Source organism: Centropristis striata, chromosome 15 (genome assembly GCF_030273125.1).
Source record: "Centropristis striata isolate RG_2023a ecotype Rhode Island chromosome 15, C.striata_1.0, whole genome shotgun sequence".
Taxonomy (NCBI): domain Eukaryota; kingdom Metazoa; phylum Chordata; class Actinopteri; order Perciformes; family Serranidae; genus Centropristis; species Centropristis striata.
Genome location: NC_081531.1, coordinates 17,429,943 through 17,450,894, shown reverse-complemented (window position 1 = coordinate 17,450,894; position 20,952 = coordinate 17,429,943). Strand labels below are relative to the sequence as shown.

Here is a 20,952-nt window from a genome sequence, read left to right as displayed (position 1 = left end):
CCTAAAATAAACATGTATTACTTCCAAGTCATTTTGAAATAGGTTCAGTGAGTGAGATTAATAACGTGGATGCTGTAGTGACCATAATCAGGTATCCATCTTGAACTTAATGTTACTGTTTACTCTTAAAATTACTTTTAAAATCATGCTGCTTAATAATTTATTTGCTAGCTATATATTTGCTTGTAATCCTATATAATATAAAGCTATTTGTTCAGAATTTATGGAAAACAGTTTATAACGTTATTGTTAAACAGCTTTAATTTTGAAAGCCAGTGTTTATAATAATAGCCTAAACTCCCCTACCACATCATATCCGTAATGTAATAAGATATAATTACCTGTATTGTGTAAATATAGGCTACATTATATGTTCATGTAGCTAATAATAATTTTGATTTTTACTGATTTAAAATCAGTACGCAAATTGCTGTTTTATTTTATTTTACTTTGAAAATAATCGCCGGATATGGGTTTTTGTATTGCAGCTGGCTTAATGAGCGCGAGCTGCAGCTCTGTACATTTTAAGGTGAACACGTTTAGTTTGGAGCGGAGTTAAAAACCGGACCAGCACAGCTGCGGTGAGGACAGCGTGTGAATGCGTTCCGTCTCCTGCGGGAACACCGCACACAGCTGCAGTCACGTCGGATAACTGGGATTAAAAACACCAAAATCGGAGAGTTCGTCGGACTTGGCTGTGTTTCAGACTCCGGTAAGCAGAACCGACGATGCTCCGCTCCGGCTGTCTGGCTTAAACACCACAAAGTCAAAACGGAACAAGAAAAGTAGCAGGACTTTTTCCTCTGGATATTTGTTCTTCTTGTTATGCTCGCGTGGTGACTCCCGGCTGAGTGACTGTCGCAACACGCTGCGGTAGGTGAACTACTGGAAACCTCAGTGAAAAGCGGGGTGTTTTTCTGTTGTTGCAGCTAACCCGGACCTCTGTGGCTTGTTTAAGGGTGCAATTTCACCCTTTACAGCTCAGAATGTATTTCCACCTTGTCCTCTCGGTTGTGGATTTTCTATGAAGTCAGTGACAGCTGAAGCAGAGCGGTGCGGATCCGTCGGATGCCTTTTCGCCCTTCTCTCCATCACTATTCCCACAATTTGCGCAAGGAATTTCATTTTTTGAATTCTTAATTGGAAAATGACTAATCACACAGACGAATTCTACCGCTCCCAATCCCTCTTCTGCTTGTTATTTACACTAGTCTAGCCTTTTTTTGGAGGGTAAGCACGCAGTATTCCTGTGTTTTAAGCCAGAGCGCGCGTCATCTCTCAACTGATGTCCATTGATTTATGATTTTTTGGGACATTTATCCGGTTCCGCGCAAGGACTTGGATCCTTTTCAGGAACACTAGGTTTCTCTCTTCACCCCAGGTGTCCAATTTGGAGCAGGATACTTGTAACTTTCTTCTCCCATGTGAAAAAAAAACGCTCTCTTTTGGCTGAAGAAGACGCGGTTTGGTCGTGCCGTTTTCGGTTTGCTGCTTTCAAAGACACTGTAGCTGGACAATCACATTTTTGAAGATCTCGACACAAGGCATCACACACACTGTCACACATGCACGCTTGAATACTCGTGTAGATACATATCAGCTGCGAGTTATCCAACTTAAACCCCGTCGGAAGAACTGCAACAGCATCGTGTGGAGGCTAACACCTGCAGAGAGGTTTATTTATCCACCATCGGCTACTGGATCAACTGGGATTTAACATCCGCCTGCTGGGATTTCTACCATGTCAGGTGTACGGGATTGCAGATGGACTTTCCTCGTCTGTGTGGCGGCGCTTTCATATGGTGAGTGACTCCCCCTCCCCTGTCCCCCCTCCAGGAGGCTTTCAGGATCATAATTGTGTTGCATGGAAAAGTGATGGTGCCAAATTTTCTGCAACATGCAACTGCAGAGGTAGCTGCTGTTTTGATTGGTCATTTTGGAATATGGACACACACACACACACACACACACACACACACACACACACACAGACACACACAGACCTAATCCTGTTTCACATTTTAGTGAAGCCTCCACTCATGTCCCAGAAAAAGTGCAAACCCCTGCAGGAGTGTTGTGTGTTAGTTTTTTCCCCCTGTAAGGTTACTGTAAGTTCAATATTGACAATTCCTGGCACAGTATAAGTTACTCCACAAATAATACAGCACCCAACAATACACTGGATTCCCATTTTAGCCATAGCAGACATTACTACCAGCATCAGTCGACTATAATCCCAGTAACAATCGCACTGTGGAGCACCCGGGTCACACAAGAAGCCAAAATACACATAAAATGGGAATTTTGCAGTGCTAGTTTAAAAAAGAGCTGCAGCATTCATAGTACATGTTACAGTTGCTCACTTGTGAGAACCACAGACTCACAACATATTACACAACTGTCTACCATCTCCTTTTTGATTTCTTCTTCTGTGTGTGCAAAGTCGTCTTTTTTCAACGTGGGAGGGCTCTTACATAGTCTGTCCTACATAGGCTGACGTTTGCACAGCAGCAAAGTGTGCGAAATCAGAATCAAACATCCCAGAGATGATTTCCTGACATGCCCTACTGATCTAGTTGAACTCCCAAACACTAATCCTCCTTAAATATCAAACTCCTTTTTATTGATGCAGCAGCAGTAGCAGCAGTGTTTCCAGCAGTAAGCGGAGTATGACATTGCAAGAGACGTGAGTGGGGAAGCTGCACTGTGGCAGAGTGCAATTCTTTTCCATATTTACTGCATAACCATCCTTTCAGGCATTTGCACAATATATCCCCTCTCCTACTCGTTTTCACTAAGTCTTGCCTCAATTTCATTACCACACAAAAGAAACGCCTACGTGTGCACTAAAGAATATACTCCCCTTGATGGCTTCACCAAGGCTGCGAAGCAAGTGTGCTGCAATACTCTGCCTACACAAATCCCGCTAAAGCCTGTGGTCAGCGGTGCTTCGCGCAGGGATACCCACCTTCCTGGACAATGAAGGCGCTGCTGTCAAAAGTAATTGCAGTTACAGATTTGGCGCATGGCCGGCTGCCTCCAAGGATGGTTTCAGAGGCTCTTGGCCTCAGAGACCTCGAGTCCCACGCAAGCACACACACACACACACACACACACACACACACACACACACACACACACACACACACACACACACACAGAGGCCTTGGTGCTCTCGCCCTCGCAGTTTAAACCCCTCTTTCCTTGTCACACTCGTATGCTAAGTAAACAAGTTGTAAAAAAAATACCTCAAGAGAAATGCAAAAGACTTGCTGGATGAACGGCTAAGCAGACAAATCCCCAGGTGTGAAAAAGCAATATCATGGACTTTAAGACTGCTCTGGGGAAAATACTGTACTGTAATGAATCAATTATTCTTCATTTTTCTCACCTCAAATTTATATTTTCATACATTTTGCCTCCTGCGTAACATTGTAAACATAGTAAGATTTCATTTTACTGCAGGGTTGATTATATCAAAGCCTCACAGGGATTTATTATCAAGATAGCATTGTGATCGGTCACTCTGCATATCAGCTACCGCAGCTTAAACCGGAAGCTTCTTTGAATGGCACTTTTTTTTCCTCCACCATTCTCCATGTAAAAGGTCAGAGGTCAGGTGCAGAGCAGCATTCCTGGAGCTGATAGGGATTACGGTTTTTGCTCAAGGACACTTCACATAGGTATGCTTGTTGATAAGACTGTTAAAAGAGTTTTCTGATTGTGATAATAAGAAGTCCATGTTTTCTCACAGTAAAAAAGTAAGAATTTTAATGTGTTTCAAAGTAGTGCTGACATAATAATGAGATTTGGTCACGAGCGCAGATCATTTCTTACATTTTCGCACTAAAAAAACAGCTGTACAAGGACTTCTTTCTAATAGGAAAAAAAATGGCCACAATTTTTTATTTAAATCTTGAATTAAAAACACATGAACAATATTAGGAATGCAATCTTGAAAGCTTGAAAAATTACTTTCACTATGACAGAAACTGATTATTAAAATATGTCCACGTTCTCTCAATGGAATGTAGAGTAACTGTTGCTGCCCTAAAATAAAATGACCTTCAAGGAAACTGAGCAGAGGAAGTATTTTGCACAGTAAATGTATATCCTTAACATGTTATTGTCTGTGTTATTTGTTTATATGGCCTGGGTTGGCTGAATAATTTCCTAGTTCCTTTTGGAACTGACTTGTTGAAAGAACACATTGTGGTTAACCTGGATAAATGGGTTAAACAGATTATGACTTACAGTTACATGGAACGAGGTGTGTCAGATGTATGCCACTGATAACTGCTGTGTATTGGGAATACGATACGTATAATCAAATCAAAAATCAATCAAATCAAAATTACTTTATTCATCCTCAAGGGGAAATTCAGTTAATTATAATATACAGGGGTTACAGTTCAATATATCAATACTGTAAGCAAGGCTATATGGTGCAATTAAAAAAAAAAAAAAAAAAAAAAAAAATGTAATTTTAGGCAAACTACCATATGTATAGAATCAGATTTAAAAAAAGTTAGTTTTTATGCAGTCAGAACTGTGAGATCTGCATTTGAATGCATCACAGTCCCTGTTACATCCAACATCATAGCACTACCCTTTGTGCAGTCCGTCTGCTACAAATCTTTGCATGGAAACTATTAATTAAAAATCGATAGTGTTTTTCAGAATCGATACCGTATCACAAAACGTAATAATGTGTATCGATGTTTTCTTCCACCCTCCCACTGATTGGTGGGCACTGCGTCTGCAGTCAGCTGCGTAACACGGCCTGTGGAGCAGTGTTTGCCCAGTCATGGTTTGTATGTAGTTGGCAGCCTTCCCAGCTGCAGCCTATCTCTGAGAGTAGATACCGGACAGAGAGCAGACAAAGCAGCAGTGTGACACACCACCTCTCATGTTCTGACCTAATTGATTTACATGTGGTGAAATGGAGCCTTTGCTTTGTCGCTGTGTTTGAAGAGCTTTCCTTTTCTTTTCATCCATTTTGATTGAAAACTCTGCTCTATATGCAATGGAAACCTCATTGGCGGCATGTGCATCAACACCTTGTGAATGCAAATGAGCCAGTGTTGCTATTTAGTTATTCTGTTTTTGTTCCGTACCCGGTGATGTCAGGATGTCGCATTGTTGTTGGTACACCTGCCACTTTTGTTTGTCTTTGCGTCCATGAAGCATATGGTTTTTATATTTAGCTAGCAGCTCTCGGCTGATGCTGAAGGGAAGAGCTTTTTGTGGCATTTGCTTTCGGCATCAGAAAATGCTAAAACCTCTGTGCAGCATTTTTTTTTTAATTCTCAGTGACAGATGGGCACAGGGCTAAAACCAGTCTGTGTTCTCTGAACAGCAGGGCAGCCACCTACTGGAAACAATAAGAAAAATAAGCCGTTGCTGGAAAGGCAGGTCCTTGTTTTACTCGTAGCCTTATTCTGTAATTACACTCGCAGATCTTCCAGGTGGGCCCGTCGATCTGTTTTAATTGATTTTCTCCATGTAATTGTTGGAAAAGGCCAAAGCTGGTTTTCTTTAATTGTACAAACAGTCTTTGAAATCTCTTTGAAGCTCAGCTATGCTTGAATCCCTTCGATGCTCAGAGCTGTAATTTTGCTGATGCTTGGCCGTTGTGGAGTGAATTCTAAGGATGTTGTCCTTCATCAGCAGTGAAAGGAACCTTTTGTGAAGCACCAGTTCCCTCAGATGTAGCGTGATGTGCAGGACCTCTACCAAGGAGCTTCAGGCTGATTGGTAGTTTTTTGCTAAAAGGAGTGCACTACTTGTATACAACGCATTAGCCCTTTTCATGGCAGACTTTAGTGTCAGATTCTTCAAATACTGGAATCATGAAGCACGCATGTTTTCTTCTTCGTGCCAGAGGTGTACGCCTCAATAGAAATCACTTTACCACGTTCACTAAAAAGACCCATTTCTTAAAAGAGAAGATTAAGTACAGTAAATAAAACATGCATTATGGGTTCTGGAGTTAATGGATTGGCTTGAATCCTGAGTGGCAAATGATGGCTTACCATTTATTTCACGTCTGTGAAGACCTTGAGAGACAAAACCTTCTCTGATTTATTCAAGGCTCTTAGCACCACTCCCAAAACATTTGATCATGAATTGTTAAGCTGTGTGTGTCAGAAAACCCTTCAGCCATGGCTTATATTTAAACAGTTTCCGAGTACATACATGCAGCCCATCTGCTTCTTGCACTTGAAGAATGTCATCTTCTGAGCCTCATTCTGTGCATCTAGAAATTATAGCAAGTAATTTTTGTCTGAATATAGTCTACCACCTGCTTGGCATGGTGTGTAGCTTTCGAGTGTGGTGACATTGTACAGAATAATTAGACAGCGTGTGCAACATTTGAAGTGGCAGGTGACAATGTCACTGTATGATGCATGTTCAGTAAATATGTCGTCACCGATCAAGTACTTTTTTGTTGTGTAACTTTATATTTTCCAATATTTCTAAGCTTTTAGAAGAAAAAAAAAACTTTGTTTATGGTATTTTTTTTTCACTACACTTGATATTTCAGAGAAATTTACTCATTACAGCAAATAATATGCTGGAGGAGGGATACAGGCACTTTTGCTAGTTGCATGGACAACTTCCAGCTCTCTCCCACATCTAAAAAGTTCAGTAACTATTCTCAGCAGGGAAGCAATCTGTCTTCTACATTAGGCGATCACATATGTTTGGTATGAAATCAGTTCTCATGCGCAGCACCTCGCGCACACACTCTACAGGGCCTTTGATTTGAAATAGCTTCCTCCACTGCCTCTGGTATTGTGAGTCAGACTTGGGGAATTTTTTACCAGCTTTATTCCACATTTGCATTGTAGAAAAAAAAACACACCTGTAAAATGAACTCAACAGAACACAACAGTGCATCATTGCTGAAGAGGAATGGCCACCTCTCGGACACCTTCTGGGAAGGACATTAGCTGTGTCGTCAGTTGGGCTTTACTTAACACCTTTATCAAATGTTATCACCCAGATGTGACGGCACCTGCTGTGGCACACTTCTTCCTTTCTGTGGTTTTACAAGGGTATAATCCTTTTTCTCATATTCTAGCGGGCTTTTCATGAAATGGCAATGTATCTCCTGCTTAATACGCTGTCTCTGCTGACACTAGAGCAGATTGAGATATCTGAATGAAGAAAAGGTTACACTGAAGGTGGCCCCTTTAATTCCTCTAAGTGGAATACAAATTTGAACAAAGGAAATGCTATGTGACATTTTGTCCACATATGGGGGATGACATGTCCACGAGGGGGGCGAGACCCCCTGTAGTACAAAGGGCTCGGGGCTTTGCAGCAAGGATTGTATAACCTCACAGAAGGTCTAATAGTGATAGAAGTGCTAATAAAGCTGTGGCACCTTCCCTGTGCTTGGAAATGATCACTTTTTGTATAACCTTTGTCTTATGCTGGACCATAGCTTTTACTGCTCATTGAGCAGATATTGAACAGTGCACACTGAACTTGAATACTTGCTGTAGGATTCCCAGGACAGTGTATATTAAAGGATCAGTTCGAAATTTTGCTTAAAAAAGCTAGTCTGGCTCACTTGCCGCTTATAAACCGCTTTAGAGATGCTTTAAGGAGGATTTTGGTACCATTTGAGAGAACAGGCAAGCTGTATGCACTGTCACCAGTCTTTGTGCCAATTTAAGCTAGCTGACTGTTGGCTGCAGTCTTTATAACGAGACATATGAGAGTGGTATCTAGTTTCTCACTTAACCCTCAGCAAGAGAGGAAATAGGCATATTTCCTGAAAAACAATTTCTTTATATGATCATTTCGGTTTGTTACAACTTGGAACACGTATTGTAAAACCACAATTAAAAAAAAATCCATTCTGTTTTTACAACCCTTTTACACAGGGTCCAGTTTTTGGGGAAATGGGGTTAGTTGTAGGTTTCTCTGTTTGAGCTATAAAAAGGCAAAATAAAATGATCAGCAAAACTGACCATTTTTAATGTCCATGACTCCTTATCAATATCGTCATTCAGGTTCTGCTTGAGGTGTTGTTCAGGTAACAAGGATTTTTTTCATTCCACCTTCACACTAGTGCTTGGGTCTAGACTTGTTGACCTGGAAAACGTTTTGATATAACTTCTGTTATGATTTTGGTCTATATGAATAGCAATTTACTTGACTTTATAAACTGACACCCTAGTTGAACTTTGATCTACTTGTTGTAGTTGTGCCCGGAACTATGAAGATTCATGAGGCATTCATTCAATATTTGTCAAATATTGTTATGATTCTTCTGTATTGTGCAATTGATGACTGTCCTAAATAGTGTCCAACATGGCCAATAAAACACAAGTTTATTCCTACCTATATAGGCATGATTTTTTTTTAATCTGCTGTGCTACATACAGTAGCTAGGTCATAACTAAACGTGACTCTGAGTTTTCACAATATAGAAGGCTAGGTTAAATATAAAAAGCCATCATTTTATAGTATTGGACATGAGGGATAATTATCTTTGGGTGTTTAAGATTATCCATACAGTACATGTCATTTCTCTCTGTATATCAGCAGTCTTTCCAGTGGACTGTTAACCATGTGAAGGATTTGTCTGCAATCAGTGCAATGGAAACTGAAGAAATACAATCCAGAATCTGAGCATTCAACATATCTTTGCAGCATCCTCTCCTCCCCGCACTGATTTCCTGGTGCTACAAATCAGACGAAGGACTCAGACATGCATGTTTCAGTCTGGCATCCCCAGCTTCCTCCTCCACAATCAGCCAACACTTAAATCTTTCTCGGCACAATATTGTTTTCAGCTGTTGGATTGCTTTTCCTGCCACAGCTCACTGTGTCTGGCTCGGGCTCTCAGTTCATGACTGTTTCTCATTGTCAGCGTGGCAGATGTGGAAGTGCATTTGAACAAGTTACATGTTTCTGTAGATTAGTCCTCGGTGTTGGTATTTCGTGACATTTTCTAATGCTGTGTCAGATCATGTCATGTAAGACTTTCTGTTAAGACAAGCTGCAGCTCTGGTCTTGTAGTGGTAAATACAAAGACATGTTTCTCCCACTTCAGAATCACAAGTTGTAGAAGTGTCAACACAGTCTGCAAGCACGGCAATGAATCCACTGACTGTATATTCTGTAAAAGTAAATACTTGCTGGATTGCATTTTTAGCACAGGATTTATTTAACTACTAAAAATAACTTTGAATGTGGACATTCCAACTTTGTTTTTAAAGGAAACTGCACATCTCTTTCACTTCAGAGTATGTTTACAGGTGTTTGGGAGTAGTAAAAACATAATTAAAAAGCCTGTTGTGGCTCCAGAGGGACAGAATCTGATAAATTGACTCATGTCAGTGGGGGCTGAAAACTACAACCATGAGAATGAAAAAGTAGAAAGAAGTGAGTTCACCTTCTGCTGTATGTGCTTGTAAACAGGCTTCTGGCTTTGGACTGTTTGTTGTACAAACCAAGCAAATTTACAACAGCACCTCAGGCTTTAGGGATTTACGGTGTGACCATTATTCACTATTTTTCAACATTTTATTGCCTAAACGATAAATCAATGAATTAGGAAAATAATCTGCACATTTATTTAGGGCCAAATTAAGTTTTGAGTTTTTTTTTTTTTTACTTTTCTATACAAAACATTCGATCCTTTTGTAAAAGAAAGAAGGGCTTCCCAACTGAGCTTCATCTTTCTCTAGCTTAAGAGAAATATTTTTTTGGATAGTTGATTCCCGTTATAGTTCAGTGGAACTTTTTAATTTCACTAAAAGGGACTCTGGTCAAGCGAGCCACTCACAAAGCAGTGTATGGAAAATGTATTTTTAAGATTTAAATGAAATATTAATTTTTCACTTTTTCGAGCACTTAGCAGTTTTACGGGCCTTGGTGTGGGTGGATTAGCTGAGCCCCACCCTCGGTGAAACATGGCAGGCAACAGAGCCGAAGGCAGAAGCAGTGTACCTGTGAAATATTTCACCATGGTTTCTTTTCTGTTCATTCAGTTTGGACGTGGTGAAAAAGCTTATAATGTTTGGGAAACCGCTGATCTTTGTAAATTGCATGAAACGAAAAGTGAAAAGTTGATTACATTTTTTATGATAAAATCCTGCAATTCTGTACAGTTTCATGACATCTTAGAAATCACAGGACCCTAATTTAATTATAAAAACAATAGCTGTAGCAGAGTCTTGTAGTTTTGTCAGCAGGAAAAATGTGGATTATGACTCTGTGTAACTCTGTTACATATCATGTCCAAGGCATAGTTAAAAATGTTCACGGACAAGAAGGTAATAACAAATTAAAATGGACATCTCTATTGTGACTTGTGATGAATGATTCTACGTGTATACCTGCCTCAGGATGTTAGATGTAGCTGTCGGCTCCTTTTGTTAATCCCCTGAACATTACAAGATGTCGGCATTTTCCTGTCTGCTCCGTCTGAGTGACAGCTTTTCCACTTTGTATAGAGCACTTTGTTTGTGTGAAGCGAGCACTCAGGCTTTTGAAGTCGATGTAAATAAACCGTGCAGTTTGTTCTGTAGTCTTGCCCTGACTTCTGATTCAACTGGAGCGCTGCCATTCCTGAAAGCTTCAGTATTTAGCCTTTGTTTACACAACTGTTGTTTCCTGAACACAACAGATATCATTTAAATTAGACACTTTTTGATTAAATCCTGCTTTTTTATTCCATGCAAATTTTAATTATTAGTATTTGTAGAATTTCTAAGGTTTCCTTTTTCATGGGCTGTTAAGAGCAGAAATCTGATACTCTGAATGGAGCATTGTGGTATTCTTAGAAATATGTGAATTGCTTCAAAAGTTTTTAATATGATTAATAGGGTCCAACTGATTTTACTGATTAGAATTCTGTGTCCTTGAAGTTTGCATCTTTGGTGAATACACACATTGTAACAAGGTTCAATTTCTGTCAACTTCTAACATGGATTGTTATTCCACAGTGTACCTACTGTTACACAATACAACACCAGTTTATTACTGTGGAAATATTAAAGCTCTGTGCTGCAATGTAAAATGTGATCGTAAAAAATATTTCAAAATGAAAACTCCTCAAAGTTGCTATCATGGAAATGACTGAAACAGGAGATGGCCTTACAACATGATACTTTTGTTAAAGGCAATTCAGTATCAAACTCCTTCAGTAACTGACATTTAAATGACTGAAATGCTTGTAAACTACAATCCTCATGCTGAACAGGTTCTCAATTTGCAGGTCCGTTGACCCTGAATTCTTTGTCCCTTTTTAATCTTGAAACTCGAAAGAGATGAACTGGAATAATACATTTATTAAAGCCTCTGCATCAAACACATTCCGTAAATTCAGATAATTAAATTGAAAAAATAAAATCTGCAAGAATGTCAAACAGGTTCTCAACAGCCTTTATACAACTTGGACGCCAGACAAAATGCATTCTGCCTTCAGTATCCACCTTTCATGTGTAATGATCGTGTGCAATAGAAAGAACAAACCTGGAGCTGCACCGTTTAGACAACTGGACTCAATAGAACACAGTGCCAAGACTTGTTACCATACCTCATGGGGATTCACAGTTGGTGCCTTTTTCTGGACCAACTCCCCGTCTACTTGAGCACCACTTTCCCCTGGCTGGCCTTTGTCCTCCTCTCGGGGCTGATACCAACCACCTGAAGTGCCAAATACTGGAATAACAGGGAGAACAGCATGTATGATATTAGGTGTGCAAGTAAGGTAATTGATTTTAAGATTATTTTACTGGTTTATAAATGTTTTAATGGTCTTAGTCTAGCCTATTTATCTGATTTCCTTTTTATCCTATGAACCCTCGAGGACCCTCAGGTCTTTTGGGAGTGGCCTTTTAATAATACCAAAAGTTAGAACGAAAACCCACGGTGAGGCGTCGTTTTCTCACTGTGGTCCACGTTTGTGGAACAGCCTCCCTGAAGACCTGAGGGCATCAAGGGCTGTTTTTTTATATTTTGAAGAGTAAACTTGAGGCTTATCTTTTTAATTTGGCTTTGACTTGAACCATTTATTTTTAAACCAAATATTTTCCGCTTCATGCATCTTAGTGTTGCAACATCTTCTCTTTTATTTATTTATTACTATTTATTAATATTTGCTACTATTTATTATCATTTTATATATATCTTATCATGCTTTACTTTTTAATTTATTTTTTCATCTTTTATCTAGCTTTATTTCTTTTTTAATGTATTATTATTATTTACTTTTATCATTTATTTTATCTAATTAATTTCTAACCTGCCTTCAGGTTGAAATGTACTATATTATACCGTATGATTGTACAGAAGCTCAGTTTTATCTTGCTTCTAAAAGGCTTTAATTTATAATATTGTGACTGTATTTGTGAATAACAGTATGATGTTGTACCAAATTCCCTGTCATTTTCCAGAAATTTGTGAGAAATGAACTGATTTATGAGCAGCACGTGGCTCTTATTTGTCTCGTATTGTTTGTTTGCGTATTTGTCTCCAAAATAACTCTGAAATCAATCAATTATACTGTCTGGGACTTGTTGAGAATAGTGTGTGCATATCTATTGAACATACAGTTTGAATCTTAGTCATATTGATTTTAATGGTGGGGAACAAATGCTTTACAAATCAGGCCACCATAACATTGACTGCACTGATCATGTTGTGTTCAAAACATCAGACTCTGTTATTTTGTCATTCAAACACACTTATTGTGGGTTACAATGGAGGACTGGCTCAGCATTCAGTTCCTGCAAGAAAACAAAATATAGAAATGCAATCTGGGCTTTATTGTTCATTAGTTTTTCTACTCCCACCTCCCACCACCAAGAAATTGATTCAGGAAATAATCCAAACTGTGTCAAACGGAACTTCATCTTTGACCGAAATCATTACTAATTAAATTTGCTATCAAATGCAGGAACATTAACCCTTTCTTTTTTTTTTTTTTTTTAAAGGTTACGTCATGCACATCAGTACACTTTCACAGTTTTTTATTTTCTTCTGCCCTGGAGTAAAAACATAAAATCCCATTCAGCTCTATCTAGATTTGGCAGAACACATGGAGAAGGAACCACTCATTCAGTCAGAACCATTTCAGAATAAACTCCAGTCAGGGTAAGAAAACTGCACTCAGTTTGGAAAAAATACTGATAGCCAACATAATGAAAACAGACTGAAACCCATCTGTGCTTGTACATATCAAGCTGAACTAAGGTCTGCACGGTAACAGCATTTTGCTTTACCATTGCAGTTTGGACCAGCTCAGAATTAGGCATCGCAAACTGCCCATGGGCGAGTTGGCAAAATAATATTGGTTCACTTATTTTGCTTTAATAGAATTAAAGGTTGTGCCCTGACTTGACTTAGGTCAATATTTTTTACTGTGTGTTCTGTGGTCTATGAAAACATCTTTTTTTTTTTTCCTACCCCGGAGCGTGCTGGCAGATTGAGCAATGCCCAGTGTAATCAATTCTTTTATTAGGTTACATAGGCTTTGAGAGAAAAGGAATCCCTAGCTGTTATAATAGTCTCTGCTATGCTATATTAGGTTTAAAAGACATTATAATAATTCGACCATAAGTCTATGAAACAGGATTTAACCCACACAAAGCAAAAGAAAGCTGCAAGCTCCGCCACATTTTTGCTTTGGGCTGGGCTACTATGAGGCTAACATTTTAACATAGGCTAGAATTTTAATCATATATTCCAGTAAACATTTCTCACTCGATGTCTTTTGATGAATTAAAAATAAGTTGTAGCTCTTAAACCTGTCCTTAAGCAGTTATGTTAAATTAGTGATATCCCTCTTCCCCTGCCGCTCAATTTTTACATCTACCATGCTTACAAATTCTGCTTGAGGAATGACTTTGGTGAATTTAAATCTTAAAGGTCCACTTGGCTCTTAACCTGACATCAAAGCAGTTGACACTAGCTATGCAAAATACATGTGATCCCCTGCTGGACCTCCCTGATGGAGAAATGTGAAACAGGAGCACTTCATCAACATAAGCTGCCAGGTCTCATACCTTTATCCTGTCTCTTCATGACACTTGGATGTGCTTTATGAACGTGATCAATTAGCGCGACTATAATCTTTTGGTTCTCAGAGCGGGGTATTGGAAAGATCCCATGGGGCCCCAAGCAAAAATGAGAAATTGATTAATCTAATTTGTCATTTAATTCAGTAGAAAATATTCCAATTAGAGAAAATGAAAAATATTGTTCTAATTTATATTGTAATGGCGGGAGACCATGCAAGCTCCACATGCTACACTGCATGTAGTGTGCCTTTTTACCAGAAGAGTGCAGGTGATTTCTTTCATGTTGGGTAGTCATTTTGCAAAACACAAACATGCAGGTACTGAATCCAATAATTAATGTAATTTCTGCTCCCAAGGACTTGCAATACTGGATAAAAATGTGAATATTATTTTGTTACATTTGAAAAAAGTTGGTTTGAAACCATGACTAGCTCTTCTCCCGGTTTTTATATTTTGCAGTAAAATCTGCTTGTAAAGGCTTGTATTAAATTGCATAAAAACTACCGATGATACAATATGTGCTTTAAGAGGTTAAATGGTTAATGGGGTTTTTGTTTAACCTCAAATCCACATGAGGCAGACATATTAAGGCACTTATTTGGTGAATTAAATTAGCCACACACACACAAGGATTGGGCCAAGGTTGTAGCTACCATTGTCCTCAATGGTAGCTACAACCTTGGCCCAATTGTTTTCTGGGAATTTGTGGGTGTTTAGCATATGGTGGGTGGGTGGGGGAGTTGTTTACATGTTCCAATCTCAAGGGGAACAGGGATGAAGCTTGTATGGAATAAAGGATTATTTATTTTGGTCTTTTTGAAAAAAACAAGGCACAACTGTCCAGTGCGAGTCCAGCAGCATTATGGGAACAACTTACATACTGCAGGTATTTTATAAACTGATTCCAGTATTTTTTGACTAAATCAAAATGTCACAACAAAAAATAAACCACTAAAAAACTCCAACTATGTTTGGAAATAATCCAACAGAATAAATGTGAGATGACATTTTTCGTAACTGGTTAGAGATGTTTTATAGAGGTAGGTGTGCTTTTTGGGGACCCCTGACCCAGTATTTCTGAAATCCTGCCTACGGCTTTGAATTCAGCCTGTGCAGTATGTATTCGTCCCAATGAGCGATTAAAATTCAGCAGGTAAACTCCAGTGGGTGAGGAATATTTGTTCCGAAACAGAGGGCGCAAATGGGAACAATAGTTTTGCAAGTCAGAAATCTCAGCTGCTAGCCAAGTAATCATTGAGTCATTGGTATTGATTAAAACCCCTTACACCTCCCACAGATGGATTAATAGTTGTTTTGTGCCAAAGGGCAGGGAGATATTACTTCTTTTTTGAGTGGTGGTACAGTAATTTAGTAGAGAGAGAGAGAGAGAAAAATAATAAACTTGTATAATGAAGCCTACAGTGTATAAGCGACGTAAGAAGAAATATTCACATTTTTAGATATGAGGAGGGGTGACTTTGAGTCTCAACTGCAAGTGTGCTCAGCCTTGGATTAGGTGGAGGCTGAAAGTGTTCGGGATGCATTTTAGTGCCACACTTATCATATATATTTAACAATGCCAGCGTTTGTTTTTCATATGACATTATTCAGCGAGGCATACGTAATTTTCACACAATGGGGGTAAAACAGATTGTTAAATCCAGAGTAAATTGACTGAGAATAATAAAGTTCCACATTCTTTGTATCTGCTCTCAGTGATCACACAGCTTTTGAGTGCCAACCTTAAAGAGGCTTAGAATAATGAATTAGTCATAGAGATCTCCGAGGACGCGAGGGAGGAGAGTTTGGCCTAAATGCACAAGTCTATCAGTCGCAGATAAAAGTTCATACAATTAAAAGTTCTGCATAGACTTCATTACTCTAATTCTGAAATACTTGAAATCCATTTTACTGGATGTTGGAGGTTTGCTTTGCATCAGACTGAATTCACAAGTGAAAAGAGAATCACTGAACACATGAAGGCTTTTTAATTTTTTTTATTTGTGTGTTTTTGTCTTTGTATTTATTTATTCATTTAACAAGGAAAACAGACAATTAGTAACTGCCTCATAATTAGAAAGGAAGTTGAAGTTCATCTGCAGTTTCCGGGCAGGTGGTACAAAGACAGACTGCATTAGCCGAATAGAAACCCAACATTGGGCCAGTACTGGCGTAATGAGACTTCTTTGCTGTTTTGCTTATGGCCAACCATTATCATGTTAGGCCAACACTGGCCTCCTGCCTATGGACAAAGAGTATATTGGCTCAATATATAAATGGTTGGCTGGAACTGAAAAGTCTTTTAATTAAAAGTTTGTCTTGGTTGCGGTTTATCAATGAGGTAATGAATAAATCCAACACAGCAGAATGCTTTTAGTTTGTATTGCAGTAAAAAATCCCACACTCAGTGTTCACTTTCTCTGTGGATTGTACAATAAGTTAATGCACAACCTGAAGTAAGCCAAATAGTACTCCTTCCCCCTTACCCATATAGGAGCCAGCCACAGATCAGCACGCTCTTTAGTAACCCAATCATCTGTTCATGCAGCTGCCTCCAGATGCCAAATCCAACCACCTCCAGGATCAGTATGAAGCTTGCCAAACTGTGGGTTTACGTTGCTGACCGATTATGAGGATCATTCCTGTAATTAGGTGTTAATGCCAGATGTCCAAACTCTTCTGATTAATTAGTCTGATGCACGCAGGGCAGAAAACTGTTACACTGTCCTCAGGTGCCCTATACCTCGGGTCAGTCATACTATGCTCTCAGATTAGTCTTTTGCAAGGTAGACAGTACCAACAATGTTTATGTCCCAGAAGGTAGAAGAGCTAGGGCAGCGCATAATATAGATTTGATCAAAATTGGATGGACTGGTGTCATACCAAAATTGCAGGTAATGATGTTAAAATACTGTGAGTTGTGATGCAGAGATGGCCTACAAACAGTGTTCTACAGACTGAAGGAAAAAAAATGATTGTTTGTTTCATTCCCTCCCCTATCACGAGTCATATTGTAGTTGCAATGCCAGTCAAAGTAATTTAATTTAGCTATTTTTTCCAAATAATGCAGCCCAACTAAGACCTGTATTTTCATTGTGGTGATGAAACTAGCTCTACCCAGCTGATAGCACTGAGCAGTCTCCCTGTAGTGTGCTATCTTGCTACTTTGACCTGGCATCTAAATGGTGAGCAGAAGCATTATTCCGCATGATCTGATAGAGACAAAAGCTAATGCAAGAAAAAGATAATGAATACGAGGAACATTCAAAAGAGGACTGGAGCAGGAGGTAGGATCCAAGTGCCTTGTTTATGTCACATTTCTAATGAATACTTTCTCCACTTTAGATTTTACCACGAGCTGGTGTTTTATAACCATCGCATTGCATCTAATAAAGGAGCAGGGGGTGCAGGCATCCTTGGAAATCCTTGATAGGGCGATAAACAAGGTTGTGGAGAACAGTGACCGGCTGTTCTCTTTTCGTGTTTTAAATAGCTCAATTTCTATTTGTCAAGGTTCCACTTGGGCTTTTAAATTATCTAGGAAATGAGAAGGTTTCCTTACTTGATTTTCAATTGAGTGGCAGAGCAGTGTGAAAAAAAGTGTTTTGTTATTTAGTGTTTTGTTGTGTTAAAATGTCTTGTACACACACATACTAATGTAATTTTGCCAAGTTACACTTAAAGTTTCCCCTTTGTGATGAATATGGATCAAATATGCACAGCCTTATAACCAACTGATAACTTGATGGTGTTTTTGTTCCCACAGTGAAAATGGGGTTGGGAATGAACTGACCCCGATCTGTCCTACTGTCATTTCTCCATTCATTCATCTGGCTGTCCGTCTGTTACACGCAGTTGCATTTCCAAATTGTTCTGATTGGCCTAAGGGGGGTGCCACAGCATATGTTTGTATGTCATGCATCTTTGATGACACTGATTGCACTTTAAGGAAATGACGTCTCTGATAAATTGCACTTGCTACTTGCAGAATTGTTAAATTTGTCCTCCTTTTTCTCCTTTTTCTGCCATTATCTCATATTTAGGAACACATTTTCTATTTATCCTTTCGAATACATTTTGCTTATTTGGAGACCTTGCTGTATTTTTTTGTGTGTTTTTGTCTCATAAGTTCCTGCCTCGTGTATTTTGAAGGGTTTTTAAAGGTTACATGTGCTGCAAGTATTGATTTATACTTTGGTGTAGTCCTTGTGTGGTTTTATCCTTCTGCCAGTGGGATGTTAAAACTAGGTTTTTGCTGGAATAATTATAGCTTGGAGGCGTGTAGCTGTATCTGGATTGGAGGCTTGAACCGTTGGTGATTATTTGCGATGGTAATGTAGCTTTTGGTGTGGCACAATACAACGTGCAACAAGAGCCCATATCAGACATCGATACAAGGTTTTCAGCTTTTGTGACTTGGCAGTGAAGAGGAGTATAATATCATGGATGACACCCACTGTTGGTATAATGTTGACTGGTATAATGTTGTATTCACACCATCAGTCGCCTATAAAAGGCTAATATCCCACTGCGCTTTCTGGGGCTTAATGATTAATTACTGCCAAAGTGTGAAAGTCAGCCGTCTGTTCCCCACTGACCTCTCACTGTTGGAGAGGTTGCAAAGTGGGAGCAGATTTCTCATTTTATTTTCTTCCATAGTTGAATTGAATGGATAAAGCTGCTGATTTCCAGTTGCAGCAAACCTGAAAGACAAAAGTTTCAAGGCTGTTCAGTTCAGAACCATCAGGCTAAAACAAATCTCTGGCATATGAATAAAGATAAGTATGTTGACCTAATGTTTGCTATGGGGCTTAAAACTTTATTAAATTGTATTTTTATACATCAAGTTATCACACTGAAATCTCCTTTCTCTTTAACTTCTTCAAGTCTGTGCAAGTCACGGCGGGATCCTTGGCCAACTTTCTGTCTTTCAGAGGCTGTAGGGGACTAAGTTGCATTAATACTTTTCACAGTGGTCCCCACAGGGTCCCTTGACCTTCGGGCTCCAGATATCTGTTAAATTAAAATGGGTCCTATGGGCATTTGGGTCAAAACCTGCATGCATCTCAGATTAATGTTCTGGTTCCCAGCTTTCAGATGACCCATGGCACTCAACGTGGCTTCTACTTTTAACCTGGTATCTCCCCTTAATGACCCACTGCCTCCCACTAAAAGAGACAAAAATAGATCTATGGTAGGAAGTGGTGATGCGGAAGACGTTAACAGATTGGTTTGGCACAATCAACTTCCTCCTACATAGAATGATGGCGCTGTACGCTTGTGCAAGAAGATTGTAAAAAACGTTCTGCTCTGAAATCCAACCAAGCAGGTGACATTATTGTTGACTTAAGATGTGTTGGAATCTGACAGCCCTCTGCTACAAGCGGAGACGAGCATTATCCTTGATGAATGATGGGAGGTCCGACTCCCTTATCCAAGCACTCCGACCCCCCTGGGAAATCAAACCGGGAGCAAACTGGGAGTGCAAGGTTCATCCGCCTCACAATAACAGAGTGACATTCTCCGCTGTTGAAGAAGTCATTTTTCATGGTGGTACTCAGGTTCCTTTGCTGAAACATGCCAAAGGTGAGCCTGTTTTCTGAACAAATTGTGTGTTCTGGCCAAGTGAACTCATCATGACTGCCACGCTCTTAATGAGGATTGAAGGGGAGTGCTGCTCCATTTATGAATTCCCAAATGCTGCTCGAATGTTTGATGATAGTGCAACCAACATTTATTCCTTGGCCTTTGCCACAGAGCCACAGAGAATGAATGTTTTGAAGCCAACGGTGTCATCACTCTATCAATATTGGAGTGAATTTGTTTCATGAATTAAATAAAACACTATTAGATAAATTATTTGAAAGTGGATGTGTCTCCAGGAAATCTCTTTGGGAGTTCTCACTATTAGGCTAACCATCTGTCCCAACTTATTCCCTGTAGATAAGCTCCAGATTTTAAATCCACTGTAGATGATTTGAGAGAGAAGCATTTACTGCTCTTATGTTGTTCTTTCATCATGTCCAGTTGGGACATGCTGTGTTCAGGGTCTTCTTATATGTCTTTCTCTAATCTTCTTGTTGTCACATTATACGCTGTAGAAATTTGGGGTAAAGGGACTTCAGACATTTTAGATATCCTTGTATTTTTCCCTATTTTGCCAATGCCACAACTACCCAGACCATATCATGGTGGAGGTGTTTTTGCCTGAAATGACAGCCCCCAGAGTGATTGATTGACCACGCTTTATATTTGCCTCACGGAAATGTCGTAATGTTCAGGGGGGAAAAAAAAGTAAACTTTCTGAGGTTTTACAAGTTGCCAAAAGCGACTCAGTCAAAGTTAAATCAGTCATGATGTGATTCGAATATGTGAGGAAAAACTCACCACACAAGCAGAAAAGCAACAGCAGCACTGCTGGTCAAACACCCGGCTTAACAGGATAGTTTGGATTTACTGAAGTGGGGATGTAGGAGGTACTTATTCATAGTTAGGGAATTATCTACAGTAGATGATGTTTGGCCCCCAGTTTGGAGAAGCAGGCAGGAGCACTGACATGGAAGCCAAACAGTACTGCTGCAGCAAAACGTAAGGCAGAGCTTCCCTGCTGAATAGTCATCACGTACCAGAGTTTTGATTGCCGCTGTCCCTATTGGCATTTGGATCCATATTCGACCATGTGTCTTCTCCTGGGGATCCGAGAACACTCCCTCACTGGCTTCCCACCCTCATCACTCCTGGAAAGAACTGTAGTCTCCGCTGTGGTGTTTTACCTCTACATACCATTACCATCCCATAGCTATAGAGATTATTTAAATGAGCACGGTCGTCACCAGCTTTTCTGCTGAGTTGTCCGTTTGCTGAATTTGGTCGGATGCAACCCGTGTATTTGGATGGCATGTCA

The 20,952-nt window shown here is 39.5% G+C and overlaps 1 protein-coding gene across 1 annotated transcript in view; it reads left to right on the top strand.

The window, feature by feature from the left end:
* Positions 1-503: 503 nt before the first annotated feature.
* The window catches only part of tmem132e (transmembrane protein 132E), a 358,154-nt gene continuing 337,705 nt past the window's right edge, over positions 504-20,952 (top strand). The window contains exon 1 of the mRNA XM_059351344.1: positions 504-1,802. Coding sequence (XP_059207327.1) covers positions 1,742-1,802 — 61 coding nt within the window. The 5' untranslated portion in view covers positions 504-1,741. The remainder of the gene's footprint in view (positions 1,803-20,952) is intronic.